This window comes from Ptiloglossa arizonensis, chromosome 9 (genome assembly GCF_051014685.1).
Source record: "Ptiloglossa arizonensis isolate GNS036 chromosome 9, iyPtiAriz1_principal, whole genome shotgun sequence".
Taxonomy (NCBI): Eukaryota; Metazoa; Arthropoda; class Insecta; order Hymenoptera; family Colletidae; genus Ptiloglossa; species Ptiloglossa arizonensis.
This window is the reverse complement of record NC_135056.1, coordinates 13,216,152-13,234,651: the sequence shown is the minus strand read 5'-3', so window position 1 is coordinate 13,234,651 and position 18,500 is coordinate 13,216,152. Positions and strand designations below refer to the sequence as shown.

Here is an 18,500-nt window from a genome sequence, read left to right as displayed (position 1 = left end):
ATATAATTAATACAGTTTGTAGATAACTGCGTACCCAGAATACAAAATCAAAAAAAAAAAAGAAAAAAATCATTTTTCGATAGAACGAGGTACGTTTTCTTATCTTGTTTTTCTTTTTTACACTGTTCGTATAGAATTTTCCCATAACAGAATACTCGCACGGTAGAATTTTCACACAAGAGAATTTTCACGCAACGGAATGTTACTGAAATAGACTTGATACTACAATAGAATGTTACTACAATAGATTCGCGCAACGGGTGTGTCATATATTTGCAAATTGCAAAATATTTTTATCACGCCACGACGTTTCGATCTTCCTCGAACTATCGACTTGCGAATCGACACTCGGTGCCTCCCCGCGACGAACGAGCGGAAAGAAGTTTCCCACGACGCGAGTTTCCCGAGGCGGAGTACCCTCTCGTTTAGAATTACAACTTCCAATTAGCCCGTTCGATATTAAACTCGTCGGTAATGTAAGCATTTGGAGGACCACTTTCGTTTCTCTTCGATGTACGCTCGCCCGGTCAATCGTCTAATTCGAGTATTTACTTCCACCCTACGCAGAACGTAATTACGTCACGTCGAAAAGGCAACCGCCCGGTATCCCTTTGAATCCGAATCGGCGTTAGAAACAAGATTAGCGCGATTAAGCCACTAGTGCTCCCCACTTGCTGGCGTTTCTCATTTTCTGCTGTTCGCGTCGCAGGAACAAGTGGAAATTAAAGCGTGTCGAGCGAAGGTGCTTCTTTGGACACGGATTACCGAGTACCAAAGAGGAGGCGTTCGTGTTGCCTGGTAACAGATCGAGAAAGAGGGATTACGAGCAGAACTCGACGTACGGCTGATAGAGAGAGAACGAAACAGAGAAAGGGCACACACACGTACACAGAGAGAAAGAGAAAGACCCCTTTATATCGGGGTTCCAAGAAGACATTAAAGCAACATTACGATCACGGTTCCTTTCGAATGCCAGCGAACGATGTTCCCGGTCCCGTGGTTCATATATTAGTCCAGTTATCAGAATTACTACCGCGTTTCACCCTTTTCCGATGACTGATCACGTCAGGGGCTCTTTCCACCCTTCCATCCATCTACCTTTTCTCTCCGTTAATTACTTCCGACATTATTGCCCTTTCTTCCCATCGATCAAACCTTTCTTTCCGCTGTACCTTTCTTATACCCGCGGGCAAAAACATACGCCACTTAATTATGGTCGGAGCCTTAATGGACGCGTTACTTTCACTTTCTTCGTAATTTCCTTCGCGTCGCGCATCGACTCGACGATTTTGCAAACGTGGATGAAAATTTCGTCGCGTTTCGCATCGTTGGAACCTTTTATCCAGGGATGTGCAAAAGATGAACCGTAGGATATTAAAACGACGCGATTGAAGAAGCCTTCCTAAGCGAGAAAACCATTTTTGCGCTGCTCCATTATCGGTACAATCTTCCCCGCGCAGTGTACAAATACTGCGTACCGTTTCGACGGTTTTAAAAACACGATTGAATTCGTAAAGCGATATTAAATTTTGTTACCTCGACGTGTCCGTAGTTTTTGAAAAATTACACGAAACGAACAGTCGTACAAACGAAGGAAACAAAAGCTATCGAATGACGTATAAGATATAATCGCGGGACAATTATTAACGCACGAACCAGTGGACCGACCCAATAAATACTTTGCTCTCGTTCCGCGAGGAAAGTTTTGGAAAAACGAATCGATCTCTATTTACAAAACTCGTGCAATCTCTTTCTTTCTTTTCACCCTAATTGAAAACGATTCTTGTACGATCTTCCTCGTGTCTCTGTTTCATTTATGGACCACTCAACGTGTTGATACACTCGCAATTAAGCAGCAATTAAGAATCGATCCTGTTCGTCGAATCGACCGACAAGGTTGAGCGTCGCGACTGTTCGTCGCGTGAACCAGAATGGAGAGACGAAGGTCTCTGTCTGGTCTCGGCGACGTGTGAGCAAGAAAAATCGTTAGAACAGACGCAGCATTCTTCTTCCGTGGCGGTGTTGCGTTTCCACGTGACCCAGATTCCGCGTGGACAATCGAGAAACACGTCGGGTAAAACTTTAATACCACGAATAAACGAACGACAAGGCAGCAACGTGGCATCGTCACCGCGTCGGCTACGATCATTGGATACGAAATCGATACCTATCGGGAACTTTCGTCACACGGAGCTTTTATCCGTGCATTTTCCAAGCCACCTATCGTTATTCAACCGCGAAACTTTTTCCCCATCGGTCTTCATATTTCGAATATCGAACTTCGGAGAACTCTCGTATTAATTACTCGGGGAGAAGGTTTCCGCTGTTCGTCTATCGAGAAGCATCTCTTTGTGGCTGGTTGTTTCGATTTCAGACGAGGAAATTGTATACCGTTTGCTCAGGTCGAGTAAACATTACGGAATTAACCGAATTCATTGTTCCGCGACGTTATGACTGGATAATTGCACGACGATTGCTCGGAAACCATTTAAAGAAGACGAATCTTCTTTGTTTTCAAGATTGCACGAGATTCCGAAGAGAAATCGTCCAGAGTGTAAATTTAATCAATGCTACGGTGTTTGCTCGATGCGATCGAGCAATGTACAGTTTCCATATTAAATTTATCTTGTACACTGCCGCGAACCAACGAAAGAAAAGAACCCTGTTTAATCCTTGGGTACTCGAGTTCGGTACGTGGTCTCTGTATTAAATCAAAATCAATAGGATATTCGGGGACACCGAGTGGTTGAACCCCTTCCATAGGTTTCTGGAGCAGACTCTCTGTCTCTAACATAGAGAAGCAAGCTGGCACAATAGGGATCGTTCTTGGCAGAGATTCACAGTCAGGAAAGTGTCCTCGAGTAGTCAGTTTGCGTTGATGCCACTACAGAGGGTCTATAGAGCAGCTACTTCCTTTTCACGGACTGTTAACCTTTAAAATGTATCCAAGACCCGTGGAAGAAAATTATAGAAATGTTGTAGCGCCACTCTTGCCGGAAAGTTCCCTTCGAAACGCTATTCGATTTGTTTTTTCAAGTACAGGCCGCGTACACTTAATTAAGACAAGCTGAGCGCGAAGACATGCTTTTCGAACGATAGGAGCAACAGGTGTGTTTGAAGCGAGTGTTTTTCTTTTTTTTTTTTTCTAAGTAAGAAAAGAAGGGTCGCAAAATCCGGAGTGTGGGGGGGAAAAAGTTGATAGAAAAATTTTGACAGGTGAATAACGACACGTGGATCGTATAACATACTCGAAAGGGTTATTGGAACCCTCGAGAAATATTTCTTCCAAGCGAAGGGCAATACTACACCGAAGTCTGATCGACAGCCAATTTCTATATTCGAGTTAAATTCAAATCGATTCGTTTCGACCGTTTAATAATAAAAATTGACCGACAGTTCCAAATACAATTCACCCAATGACACGAAGCACACATAATTGTCGAGCATTTTCATAACCGAATAACTTTAATACGCAGCAACAGATTTTAAATGAGAATTAAATTTGCACGAAACCGATTAAAAATTGGCAAATAATAAAAAACGTTATCTATCAAACTACGCGAAAGATACTCGTCTTCGTCAAACTCTTAACCGAATAATTTTCTCGATTTATCGTAACCGCAAAATTATCCGGTCAGGTTTTAACACGTGCAAGAAACCGTCGCAAAATATGAAATCTCCTCGCAAGTTGGAAACGTTCGTTGATTCCGCGGCGGTCCGGATAACCCGGTACGAAAACTAATTCGGGGTACGTGCCTGGTTCAATGGTAGCAAGAAGTTGTTGCAGCGTTATTATACGCAATCTGCAGTGGATTATCGAAGTGGCACTGCAAACAATGTACCACTGCCAGCTGTGTAATCGGATCGATCGGAAACGCGGAGCCGAGGAGAACCGCCGCGATTCTTAATCCTTAAGACAACGAGGTTAACGGATTTCCAACTGGAAGTAGAAAAACGACATAGCGTTCCAGGTGTACGGTTCGATTCACCGGTTACCTTTTCCTCTGTTTCAGTGTGCAATATAACCCTGGACAGCAAGCAGTTGTTCAGCAAATCGGATCGTGGCTTCGGGCAAATAAAGTCGCCGTCTCTTGAAGGACCCTTGAGGTGTACGTACAGATTCGTACCGGACACTGGCCAACGAGTCGAGCTGCAGATCTATCGATTGATCTCGATCGGACAACATAACCGCACCGCGTAAGTAAAATATTCGTTTCGTCGGGAATCGTCGTTCAAACGAAACGCTATCGAAAACGTACCGTCAAGAGACATCTGTCGAGCGGAATCGGACACTCGCGCGAACATCGTCACGCTGGTTGAGACTGTCGACCATCTGGTTTTCATGAGCCTGGTCGTTCCTTGGACTCCGATTCGCTCGTACTATGAAAAATAATTAATTTTCAAGATCCAAATTCTCCTTACGCCGATAATTTAAATCTTTTTCACTATATCGGCTGGTTGAGCTTCTTCGTGAATGTGACCCCTGTCAAAATAGAACGAGATAGAGAGTAAACGAGCACACGAATGTAAATTGTGGTAGATTATTTAAAGTAATTGATTTAAAATATTCGAAGTCACCTTTAGCGACACTGAAATTTATAGATCGCGTCGTGACAGAGTAAGACGCAATAATTGGAGTGATTTATATATTTTGAATTATACTTGGTAATTTGAGGGATCCATTTTATCGGAAGTGTCTTATCGATACATTTTGTACTTCTAAAATTGTAATTCTTCTTTCCCTTGTTTGAGGCGTTATCTAAAATGAAGTTAAACGAAATGAAATATTCACGAACGGATCGCTCGTTGCGAATACCACGATCGATAATGATTTTATTTTTTCAATCGAACAAGCAACGCGTGTAATTATACCAAGACGAATTAACGACTTAAATAAGTTCTCCGGTTTACTTCCTTTGAACAGTATCGGATGAGGCACAATAGGTCGGTTATAGACTTAGACTGCACCCTCAGGGATCTTATTAAAGTTGTCGGATGTTGTTCGCACCGGTTTCGGTACCAACCGAGCTCCCGGTTTCTCAATCTTTGCGCGCACGATCGAAGAAAGTCGACAACGTTTCACGTTTTTCAATGGTTCCGGTTATCGTTCGAGGTTTTCCAATACTCCGATTACGAATATTAAATCCGCATTAAACGCAAGCAACTATTATTCACTCTGTCGCGGTATTCGACGATTCCGATCTCAAATAATAATACGAGTCAATAGTCGATATTTCAATATTGATAATTAATTACATCGCAAGAAGCTTTGAAGTCGAAATTGGATGATATTCGGTTGGGAAAAGAATCGTGCTTTAACGCGTTTCAATTAATTAGTACGGAAATTCGATACGCGGAGAAACGTACGTGGAAAATAACGCGACAGTATGTGCGGAGCAACAATGACGATTATTTCGTTAATGTAAAACCGTAGTGAGCGCGAAACGATGTTCATACACCGCTGTTGGAAGAGGTACACATTGATCGGGATCCTGTTCAGCATTAATCAAACGTGTTTTTAATCACTTCGGGCAGACGCATGGGTCACTTGTGTTCCGTTTCATACTTTTAATTGAATTAACCTTCTGTACACAAACGGCCGCGCCAAAATGCATTCTACCCTGGCCTGAAAATTGTTATTACGATAAATCTCGTTTCCCGGTATTTGTTCTACGGGGCGTTTTTCATGCGCGAAACAATCCATTTCTCGTTATATGTGTCACTTGACGTGAAAGTCGTAATATCATAAAAACACAAAACCAACGATCCGTTGGGCCGCTCGAACTTCATTATGTGGAGTGCGTTCGATTTTCTTTCTCGAATGACCAACGAGGCCGAAAATTATCGTTTCCCAGTTTTCACGAATTTACACGGTTCCGAAGAACAAATGCAAGATCCAATTTTGCATATTCCTCTCTTTTCTATATCGTAACTCGCAGAAATACAACCATAAACGACTCTTGGATACTAAAATCCAATATTTCTTACTAAAATTGTAAGATCGAGTACGAAATTTATTTCCTCCGAGGTGTCGAGATGATTTTCAAACTTCAAAATTTCAAGCTCAAGTTCCCTTTAAGATCGTACGTAAAGTATAATACACGCCTGGATACATATACCCCCCGGTTACAAGAAAAAAATATACACTTTCAAGTAAAGAAGGAAAAAACACCACTTGCTCCTTCGATTGAAATTACGCGAGCGAAACACATTCTCTAATATAGAGTGCATAATATAGAGAATGCATTGCAGCGGGAAAATCGTCGTCCCCTTAAGTCGGAACGGAGATCATACGTAAAGTATAATACACGCCTAGATACATACGCACCCCGGTTACAAGAAAAAAATATACACTTTCAAGTAAAGAAGGAAAAAACACCAACTTGTAAAAGGTCTACGAAAAGAGAATCGTCCTCGTTGCATATTCTCTCCTCCGATTGAAATTACACGAGCGAAACACATTCTCTAATATAGAGTGCATAATAGAGAGAATGCATTGCAGCGGGAAAATCGTCGTCCCCTTAAGTCGGAACGGAGATAACGGTTCTCGGTTCGCGGCCCCCGGTTTTCACACTCGAAAGAGAAATTGAAGGGCGGCTTATAGCAGCCGATATGATTGGAGATCGCTTGTGTCGATGGCCGTTTCAATTTGTCATACTTCCGCTCTTACGGGGCTACCACCACCATCACGTTTAAGTCCCTCTGAACGTGTGTAGACGGGCGCAGTGGTGTGGAACGCTCCGGCGAGAAAAATTACTGTTTCTGGAAGCGTCTGCCCCCTCCTCGTCCCCCACTGCCCCTACTGCATCCTCCCGGCTCGGCCAGGATGGTGAACGAACTTCGTGGCGAGTACGAGAGCCCTTCGACAAGCCCTTGGAAAAGTTCTTACAATTTTTCGACAAGACCCCCTCCCCGCCAACGTCTCGCGAAGCTTTTCTTCCCGTGAAGTTTAAGTAGAGCTTAGAACGCGAATGCACGATGCGTCCCGGATGCACTTACTCGAGTAGTTTCCGTCCATCACCTTCGACAGGGGCTGCATAGTAATACCGTTCGGTATACATTCACCGTTTTCGATTAGTTTTCACGGAACATCCTGTAGATTAACGCGTGAGATAAGAAAACTATACCGGTCGATAATTTCTGACATCGAATACCGTTCGTGAGATGCATTTTCGATCAACTGTACACGAAGCATCGTGAAGATCGAAGCGAGAGACGAGTGAAGCGCACGAGTCGACAATTTCTATTTTATTCTTTTCTATTTTATTAGTTTCTTCTTACTCCCAGATTTTCCAGTTTCACCCGTACGTCGCACCGGATTTATTTAATATTCACCCGGGTTTACGTTTCACTAATTGTTTCCACGCGGGGAGTTCCGCGTGCAGTCGCAACGTTAAATTTCGTCCTCTTGATTCTTCTCCGCTCGTCGTCTCCTTGTTTGCGTTTCATCGAAAGTCAGACGAGGAACGAGAAGAACGGGGACACGGTTCAACGATTCCCGCGCAAAGCTCGCTCGAGTAGCGCGTGTAACTCGAGAGCGAGCGTAACGAGATACGCGGATATGCGGGCGTTAAAAGACGTCGCGAGTGGGGGCCGCGACCTGTAAAAAGTGAACAAAAAAGGGGGAAAAAAAAAATAGGGAAAAATCGTTTTTACGAGCACCGGGCCGCCGTGTCGCGCCAAGTGTAATAATTTCGGATAAACTCGGTAAGCTCGCCCCGAATGGAATACGCATTATGGCTTTTCGATACATTCTTTCGCGCTTCCGGCCGTAGATAACTTAAGTCTGACGTTCACCGCCGCAACCCCTCGATATATCGCGCTAAACAGAATAGCACTTGACCTCGTCCACCTTGCCGTCTATCTGCTACGTCGTGTCCTCGTAAATTTGCAAATTCGGCAGAGTGCTCGCGTTCCTCGTATTATCCCCCGATTCGAAGATGAGAAACGAGACAGCTCGAGATAACTGGAGGTATCCCCGATCGCGAGAAAAGAGAGATAGTTGGTGGAATTTTTTGACTGGAGAACTATGAGCGCAAATGGCTCGAAATTTGAATAGAAAGATAGGGATCGTCGTTACTGTACTTTGACGTTCTTTCATTTGTTTTAATGTGAATGCAATTTGTTCCCGAGACTCGTCGAAGTACAGGGAAACTGTACCTATTATATTATAAAGTAGAGAATTTTAGTAAACAGATTGGTACGTTTTTGTTAAACAAACGAAAAGCATCGTGTAGTTTCAGACGATTCTTCGTTACCTTTGGTGATACGTGTGCTCTGCTATCTGGAAAAATTCTGATTCTTCTAGGCAGAGGTCGAACAGTAACTTTCATCGTTTTCATGGTTTTCATTACAATTAACGTTCATTATTATTTTCAATATCTCCCTACAAACAGGTTTTCCTCTTTTTATTTCCCTTTTCCTCATTTATTCCCCATCCCATCGATACTTTCGAATATCTGTATTTTCAGTATCTGTTCGAATTTTCAAATTTTCAAATTTCGTTCCAAGAACATTTTTTGTCGTATTTTAAAGGACGAAGAAAATGCAAAGGAATTAGATTTCTTGGAATTACCGAATGAGAATACACCCTTGGACGGTCGAGAAGTCCCGAGATGCGTTGGTAGGGTTGTCCGAGGTAACTTTCCTCCACGGTGAAACTAAAAACATTCAACATTCGCGAACTCGTTCGTTACGTTCATCCTTCTTTCGCTCTCTCGGCACTTTATTTTTCAAACTTGAACGATTTATCACCGGGTGTCCTCCTCTAACTAAAAGCGCCGCGAATGAACCTCTAAAAAAATAAAACACCGCACTCGAAGTTCGCCCGTTAACGAAAGCGAACCGGAAGACGGCGGAGGGCTTGAAGCGAGAAATATCGTTACACTCGGTATACACGTTCGCCTTTTACCTGTTCCAGGAATGTTACCGTTCTAGAAACTACAACGTCACGGAAAAATAGGTAAAACTTGCGCGAGAACATTCACGAATTACGTATGCGCGTTAAAATTATTCCAGAAACCGGAAAACCGGGTGTACAGTAAATTATTTGGAACCGTGAGCGCGTATTTACTTAGGTGAATCCTCCCTAAGTTTCCAAAGGTTGGAGCAAGCGGAGGAGAAAATGCTGTTTAACGAAAATTGAAATAAATTCGCAAAGATTACAAATGTTTGAACGAGAATTATATCGCGAAACGGTAGAGAAAGCCAGCTTTCGATCGACTTGTGATTTCCAAGAGTTGCAATATTGTACAAACTATAAAACTATCATATTTCTATAAATGTTCTCGATTCATAGGCCCATAAAGGAATTGTCGTTACCTCGAGTAGAATTTTACGGTGATTCGTTATCTGTTTGCAAGACTGTTGAGTTTCTTCGCGGTAAAGTGGTTTGGAACATTCGGTCTTACATCGGAGTAAGTATCGCGATGGTCTCGGGAACCTGTATCGTTCGTCGGAGCACCTGTTTCTCGACGAGATATCGCGCGCGCTCGCGCGGTAGTAAAACGTTAACGCTCTGTTGACTCTATCGGGTCGTGTACGTTATAAAATTTACGGATAACGCCACGGATGACACGAGTCGTTAAGTATTTAGACCGTTCGTTTCGCGAGTCGTTGAAAAGTGAAAGGGGGAGAGCCGATACGAAGCGTAACGATCTGACGCGTTGCACGGTTTTACGGCGGGTGTAAAAGTTTATCGTTTCAGTTTCTTCCGATGAGTTGCCGATCACGAGTGTAAAACGGAACAACAGCTACTTACCGAACGCCCTACAAAACACGAACAGGTATACGTTGCGTATCTCGCGTCCGATTGAGTACAGTCTTGTTCCACTCGCAGGACGTCTGATCGTGAACGCACACGTTTCACTTGTCCAGTGGTCGTTCGTATAAAGCTTGGAACAACTTGTTGAATTTTTCTGGATTCGAACGCTCGAATAACTCGAGTACCATTTAAAACACTCGTCAATTCGAAAGATATTCAAATCCTATTCGAATCCTCGATGACCATCGTATTCTATGAATAACATTCGTACAATGATTCACGAATACTCGAATTATTCAAATCGTATTTTAAACGAGTTCGTTCTTCGCGATTCGAAAGTAGATAGTACTGTTTCGGGGTATATGGAATTTAAATTTCCAAATTCGTATTCGAAGCTTTCGAACTCGTTAAAAAGACATTTAAACGCGAATACCTCGCTCGAAAAAGTTTCATCAACAGTGTAGAATAGGTAAATCGATTACCTTAGAAATTATTCGAGTATCGAACCGTAAGAACAATTAAAGTTTCTTCGGATGCAAAGCAGTTCGCGTATTATTCCAACGTTTCCTCGCAGGGTACAGATACGTTTATTCCCCTTAATGTTTCACCGTACATGTCGACAGCGTTTAAAAGATTCATTTCCCCTTAAAAAAATACAAGCACTCGAGCAACCTACTCGTTTATTTAGCCGTCAAAAGTTCTCCGGCGGAAGGTCTGATCGCGGCGGGCACCTGTTCTACTTGCCCGGTGTTCTCGGTACACGCGGAGCACATTGTCTCAAAAAATCGTCGTATTTGCGGAAGCAACAGCTGTTCAAACGGTATGGTTAAATATTTGCCCTCGTAAACGTCCCGACTGTAAATTTCGGTTGGCGAAAACGGCAGACGTCTCCCGCGATCCTTCTTCGTTCCTCCGTCGGCTACGTCTCGTCTTGCGTACGCGCAGACAGATGAGAGGTGAGCAGAGTGAAATTACGTCGCTCAGCAGAATACTATTAAGTGAGGTAACGGAATAGAATGGATCCCGCGGGTGATGGATGACCTTAATTTTGCTATGATTACCGGCGGGCTCGGGAATTTGTATGAAAATCGCTCAGGGCTGGTTCTTTCACGATCCTGTACCGTCGAGACCCCTCCTGTCTCTCTGCCCATCCCCCTAACCCACCCTTCGTCGAACAGACGTTCCCCTTTCTTCCGTTCGCGGTCCCCATATTTTTTAATCGTCCCCCCATCCTCGTTAACGCGAGATCGTCCCGCACGAGAAACGAACGACATTGATGGACGCTCGTAAAAGTCGCGTAATTCCATCCGCGATGGATTCCCCCAAGAACGATGAGGTTCCTTCGAAAGTAATATTCACGCTCGAACGTAAATCACGAACGGTGGCTATGAATGGGCGCGAGTACGATTCGATCTTCGGGAGGAGTAATTAATGTAATTAATAACGAAAGTTTTCCACGGTGATCGTGAATTTCGTATTGTCGTTGAAACGCGAATAATAATTCGAGCCTCGATACCGTGAAATGTAACAACGTTTGTGCATTTTTTTTTCTTTAAATTGATCCACTTTCCCGGTGCGTTCGCTCGGTGCAAGAAAAACACAATTTCGTCGCGGATAATAATCGACTGTTCTTTTCTTCTTCTGTATTTTCCGGTAAATTTATATATATATATATATATATATATATATATATATATATATATATTTTCTTAGTACAATTATCCGATGCAACATTTCGTGAAATTGTTCAAATTACGAATCGCAACGTTTAACCGAGTAAACGTTAGTAAACCGAGTTTCGTTGTTCTCTCCTAATAGGCACACGGATCGTTTCGTTCCAGCTAGAAGCGGATCGTTCGTAACTCGCGCGCGAAGTAAGACGTAAGATCACGTAAGGTGGCCAATGTGGCGCAAGAAACCCGTATAAATTGATTGTTAATGGGTTCGCGGTTCTTTCCGCGTTGCATTATGATGGTAATCTCACGGAGCGCGAGGCGCCAGCGTCCCGACGCTGGTTTATACAGATACGTATAACGCGTCGAGGACGTAGACGTTCGAATAAAACGCGGAGACCGTGCACGAATGTTCGTTCAGCTTAAACGTAGCGCGCGAAATGCCTCGACGTGTTATTCTTAAATTCGCTACTTTGGTCCGTTCGTCCGTTTGTACCGTGTTTCGAATATCGTGCAACTGTCTTCCGTCCGAGCGTTTTCTTCTACGGGTTTGTAACGCGCGAAATACCCGCTCGCGGATGACGCGGTAACGTTTACGCGCGCGAAAAATTGTTCGTTCGCGACCGTTTCCTCTTCTCGTCGAATCCGCTTTTTTCGATGGAAAATTTTTGTCTACGGAAACTTTTTTCTATAGACATTTTTTTCCCGATCGAGATTCTTCGTCCGCCTTGAGTTATTCATAGCGGTATCGATGATAAATATTCTCGAACGAAAAGAGTGCGATATTTACGTGATATTTATCGAAAATATTCGGTAATATTTATCGGCAATGTGCAATGATATTTATTGGCTCGTTTCTGGCATGAAAGTTTATCCGGATTTAAACCGGTACGTTTTAAATTACTAATGCCTTGTGTATGAAATAAATATAATGCTTTGTACGAAACCCGACGGAAAAATAAACATTTTAGAAGCTTTCAGCTGCCGCGTCTCACGTGAAAAAGTAGAATGACTTCGTGTTTGTTGCATAAAACATACTCGCCTGGTTTATCTTTCTACAATATCTACTTTTTCCATTATTCAAATCGTTTTTTAAACGAGTTCGTTCCTCGCGATTCGAAAGCAGGGTGAGTACTGTTTCGGGGTGTATGGAATTTAAATTTCAGAATCGGTATTCGAAGCTTTCGAACTCGTTAAAAAGACATTTCAACGCGAATACCCCGATCGAAAAAGTTTCATCAACAGAGTGGCTCCGTCTTGATTTCGAACCAAGCGAAACGTATGCAGGTGCACTGTAAGTTAATCCACAACGCGAATACGTGTTTATTACTCTAATTTCCTTCCACTCACGGTCGAGATTACGTCTCATTTGTCGTCGTACAACGCCTACGCTCGCTCGTTTTGGTTAATAATGCGCGACATACGCGCGCAGAAGTTGCAAAACAGGAGCAAGATAATGTCAATGTGAGGTGTACAAATGTCTTGATTCCGTAGACGCATTTGTCGCGCGGTGTGCACGCACGTAACTTGCAGTAAATTACATTCCGACTGACCCTCATAAAGTGACGTTCTACCGTTTTAATCTCCCTGTGACTTTTCCGAGCGGAAATCCTGTAAAGTGCATTCATTAAAATGCATATCCTTGCACAGAGCTCTATGTATTTATTTGTCGTTACAGCTGCACACGTAGAACGTTGTTTGGTATTCGCGCGGTAACGATAAATAATATACAATCGTTAAATGTGAAATTCAATCAAAACGACGAACTGATTTTTCACCGAGAACGAAGTTTCATCGTTGCCGTTGACGTTCGACTTTTAAACGAAATCTTCCCTCATTCGTAATTTACCTGTCATTTTTCCTCGTACGTCCAACGAAACGTACACACACACACACGCACACGATTTGACACATCTTACGTTGGTTCGAGACACCGAGGAGACGAAACGAAGCTAAGAGATAGACAAACGCGCGTAGAAGGGATAGTCTCTCAGTGACCTTGACAGGCCAATTTATTCCGCTTTGAGAAAAGATAGAACTACGAAGCCTCGTGACGCCTCAGAAGCCAACCAGCTCTTCCTAGCTTCCGCTAATCGGTTCCCCGCAGGCCCGTGGTTTCCAATACAGCTACCTCTTGCGATTAATATTTCCCACGCTCGAATAAATCGCGAGAGACACCCTCGTTATTTACCCACTTCCGATGAAATTTATCCGTAACGCGGAAAATTCCTTCGTCGCGTTCGACCCAAGTTCCCAACGTTCGTTTACCTCGCGAACGAAACGATCTGCGTCGTCGATTAATTGTTGAATCAATTCCAATTGGGATCGTTGAAATGAAATTTCAATTCCCCGTGTAGAGACTTTCTTACCAACTTCACCGTTATCCATCACTTTAAACGAAACTCACCGATGTCGGTGCAAGGGTATTAAATGCAGATTGAAAAGAATCGCCCCTTACTGTACTCTCCCTTCTCGTAACGTCGTCGTATCTTTGCGAACAGTTTACAGAAAACTCGTAACGTATCGTAAGAAATTCACCGATCAAAACTTTCCTTATCGCGATGAAAAATTCCGAAGGAAATCGGATTTCGATTGGAGGATTGCAGATTTTTTTCGATACCGCTTCGTAACGGTAGAAAATAGGTAACTTGCAATTTTTCCATTTGTTTTACTACCAGTTTCACTTGGTAAGGGCAAGAAAGGAAGAAACGATGTATTATATAATTCGTGCGATAAAATTCAAAACCTAACAAATCTGTACGATCTTCGTACACAGCGTTCTCGTAGTTCTTTTCCTCGACTCGATGTTGAAGATAAATATTAGAATACTGATATAAAAATAAAAGAAACTATAATTTCTTTTAAGAACCCCCTTGGTGAAGGACCTCGATGCTAAGTCACCTCGGTAGTGCTCTAAGTAAACGAAACGTGAAAACTCGTCCGAATCGTTTCGACCGATTCAATTCCTCGTTCCGTGGATATGAACAGCTTGCCGGGCCATTTGTTTCGCGAGAAAAGGAAGAGGAGAGAGAGAAAAAAAAAAAGAAAAAAAAAAAATACTCGACCCTGCCGCGTAACGATAATTCCCCCGTTCGAAGAGTTCATCTCGAGCGGAGGAGCGCGTAACAGGGGGGAAACGGAGGAGGCTGGCTCGTTGCGGGGTAGTATTATACCTCGGGCCAGGGTTTAAGTGGATTCATAAATTACGTCACTTTTACGGCGGGATTACCTAATCCGCAGCGGGGACGGCTTTGGCTTCTCGTGAAAGGCGAGCTTCATCGTGGCCCGTCGTTGCAAGCTCGTGCATCGTCGGACAAAGTGCACGCCCGCGTCGGATCAAACAATTTTCGCGGCCCGGGAAATATTTCGTTCGTGCTCTCAATCGAGGGACGAGGGAACGTTTAACGAGTCCCTCGACGTGAGAACGCGGTGACATTTTTTTTTTTTTTGTTTTTTTTTTCGCGTACGCGCTGCTGGAGGACATTTATATTCACGTGAACGCGCGACCACGTCGCAAACACCGGAGATTCGATTAAACGAAACAGTAAGGTGGGGACATACTTAAACGTAACGAGACGAGTGTAGTAGTATCGATTATCGACAAATGTCAGACGTTACGAACGCGCACAGTATCAATTACGTACGAATGTTAAACATTGCAAAGATACTGAGTATCAATTATCGCGAGATATTGCAAGGATGTGAAGTAACGATTACCGGTAAATATTTCTTTCGATCGTTCCACCGTGGAGAAAGCTCGCTACCGTAATAAAACGAAAACTCTCGCAAGTTTCGTCACCTTCGTACCGCGAGTTTGGAAGTTCTCGACGAATTTGGTAAATATTTCGAAGACCGCCTCGGATGGTAAATTTCGAGATAGAAAACGAGTCACCGGTAACGGTCAGATTCCACGACTCCGTTCAACGTACGATTTCTCGGTACGCGAGGAGGAAACGGGTGAAAAATAATTTCGCCACGGTTCGCCAGGCCGTGGATGGTTTCGCGGCTGGTATATCGATTCCCCTCCCACTTCTATCTACTCGTGGTGCTGGAGAGCGAATTCTTCATATCTGGTATATACGCGAGCTACCCCGTGATGGCAGCCCGTTAATATTCGGGCCGAAAGAAGCACTCCATAGCGACGCGGCGCCAATTACTCGCGTGGCCTGGATCTCTTGTTTCCACGGTGCTCGAAAACATCGCCAATTTCGCCACTCCCAAAATGTTATTTCTTTTTAACTTTTAAAGGTTATTTTGTCCGTCTCGTTTCTTTTTTTGTTGTTGTTCTCGGTGGCTCGTGCACGGGAACAAGATAACCGCGGGTAGCGAAAAATGTGCACGGTTTTGGTTGCACCGAGCTGAGTTAATTGAAATCTTTATTACGCGGTTCCGTACGTAAAGGGGCGCTACGATCCTCCACGGTTACCGTTAACGAACGGAGTAAAGATCGGTGCTTGTCTTTCGTGGTAACCGGGAAACATTGCTGCAGTGTCGTTATTGTTGCCACCGTTGTCGTTCTGTTGTTACGATCATCGTAACTGTAATCAGTATTATTATTTTGTATCGCGACGGTTTGCTTCTCTGGGACGGAGACAATGTGTTACGAAGATACAAAGTATCGATTACGTACAACTGTTAGACATTGCAAAGATATACAGTATCAACTATCGACAAATAGACACTGTAATAAAATATGTTACAAAAATACAGAGTATCGATCATGTACAACTGTTGACATTGCAAAGATATACAGTATCAATTACCGATAAATAGATTCTCTAATAAAATATGTTACGAAAATTTAGAGTATCGATTATCGACAAATGTCAGACGTTACGACCGCACACGGTATCAATTACTTACGAATGTTAAACAATTGCAAAGATACTGAGTATCAATTATCGCGAAATGTTAGATATTTCAAGGATGTGGAGTAACGATTACCGGTAAATATTTCTTTCGATCGTTTCACCGTGGAGAAAGGTCGCCACAGTAATAAAACGAAAACTCTGGCAAGTTTCGTCACCTTGGTACGGTGGTCCTCGGAGTCGATAATGCACCCCGAACGATCGTTATCACGGGTCTCTCTATCGTAGCACGGATTATCGCTCGCAAACGACTTCAGATACCCCCCGGTTGCATCTCCGTGGGTTGTTTACGCGATGGCGGACACCGAACAAAAGCGAAATTACTATTTGACGGTCTGCCGGCCAACGAAAGGCAGCACGTGCACGGTTAATAATTCCCGCGCGGGGTTGCAAGAGGGGGTAGGGGGACGATACGATCGTCGAAATACGATCGTGCAGCTAGCTGAAAACGGGAGAGACAAAACTCGGGGATTAGACCCGTGAATCCTAAACTACGGATAAATCGGCGTGCATCGTTGTGCACGCCAACCGTGGAAATTCGAAGCGCGCGTAATGCACGTAGATTCTGGCTAATAAATAATGGGACCATTGTTTTCGTCCGTTTCGGGCGATCGTAAAATCACGAACGAACCGGCTGGCGCAGCTGCATTATTTTCAGGGACGGATTGTCGTCGACGAACACCCAATGAAATTTGTTTGACGCGATCTATCGCACCGTGGCTATTGTTCGTTCGCGATCGAAGTACGAGCTGGTTCTTCTCGTACATGAGTCGTGTATCGTAAGAACGGACTCGTGGTGTAAATACTATTTAGGAAAAGAGAGTATGTTTTTATTCCCAAATGTTTCCAAGTGTTTCTTTCGCGCGTTACGAAGAGATCTTTTTAGGTGAATTTCGAACGAAGATTGACACGCAGAGAATTTATATATTTCGTTCGATCAATTTCGTAACGCGAAGAAATTGCAAATGCGTTTTCGTAGTTCTCGGACCACAGAATTTCCAAAATGGATGCTCGAGGAAAGCTACCTGAGGAAAGTTCGCGCGAATGTTTTCCAAAGATTTCTGTTCTCAAAGATTATCGTTTCTAAAATTATATTTCAAAGAAACCCAGTTTAGAATTTTCGATCGAAAAACATCTAGTCAAATATACGTATAACGCTTGAAAGAAAATTTTGGGCGGATAGTTGTTCAATAATTAATAATCAGAAATTGCTCACAAGATGTTTCTTTCCTTTTGAACTCGACTACATACAACACACACGTATCTCAAGAATAATACTCGATATCCAATTCAGAGATTAATCCCGCCATCGCACTCCTACGTAAAAACCCTAAAACTAACCGGAGCAACTGATTCTTCATCGATGAAAATGAACGTTAGATTCGGTGTTTAACAAAACTGCGATCGGAGGAGGAAAGTATTCGACACGATTCCATTGATAAAACCACCTGTTACGCTTTACGTCGACCTGTGTACACGGTACGCGACACTGTTAAAGAAGAAACCTCTCGAAATCGTATCGCGTAGCGAACGAGATAATCGCGAGCGTGCGAGCGTGCGAGCGTGCGCATGTTGCGTTCGTCGTGCTCTCCTAGCGTGATTACGTTCGTTTCGTAAAACGAGCGCTATAAAGTTACGTTCGTCGCGGGAGCTCGTAGGACGTATTTGTGGTGAACGCGATTCGTCGTCGAAAGTTATCGTCGGTGGTCGCGTGGCTGGATCTCGGTGAGAAAATTTACCGAAAGGGGGCAAAGAGGGGGGCAGACAAACGCTCGGCGAATCGAACGGCAATTAACGTGCCGCGAATCGCGCCGAGACCGCGTCATTGTTTCCGATTCTCGCGGCTGATCCGGCCATTCCTCGTTGCCCCCCTTTTCGACCCCCTCATCGCCCCCCAAAGCCGTACCGCGTTGCCCACCGTGAACGAACGCGACTGTTTTCAGAAAACTTCGAATCCAATTCCCGAACTTTCCGCATTACCACAATGCTGGCCGAGTTGGTGGATTCATCGGGGTGGTTCTCGCGCGAGGGAGTAAATGAGAAAGAGAGGTGGTGGTGAACGAGAGGGGGAGTAGGAGGAGGAGGAGGAGAGGAAACGAAGGTAGAAACGAGGCTGCTCGGGCCAGAAAAGAGGGCGGACACGCCGGTAGCGCGGCTCTACCGCTGATTACACGCTCCGCGACTGAGTGAAATTTG

General features: G+C 43.8%; 1 protein-coding gene across 1 annotated transcript in view; it reads left to right on the top strand.

Annotated features, from left to right (window-relative positions):
* Positions 1–18,500, top strand: part of LOC143150867 (uncharacterized) — a 373,071-nt gene that overhangs the window by 154,607 nt on the left and 199,964 nt on the right. The window contains exon 4 of the mRNA XM_076319404.1: positions 4,014–4,197. Coding sequence (XP_076175519.1) covers positions 4,014–4,197 — 184 coding nt within the window. The remainder of the gene's footprint in view (positions 1–4,013; positions 4,198–18,500) is intronic.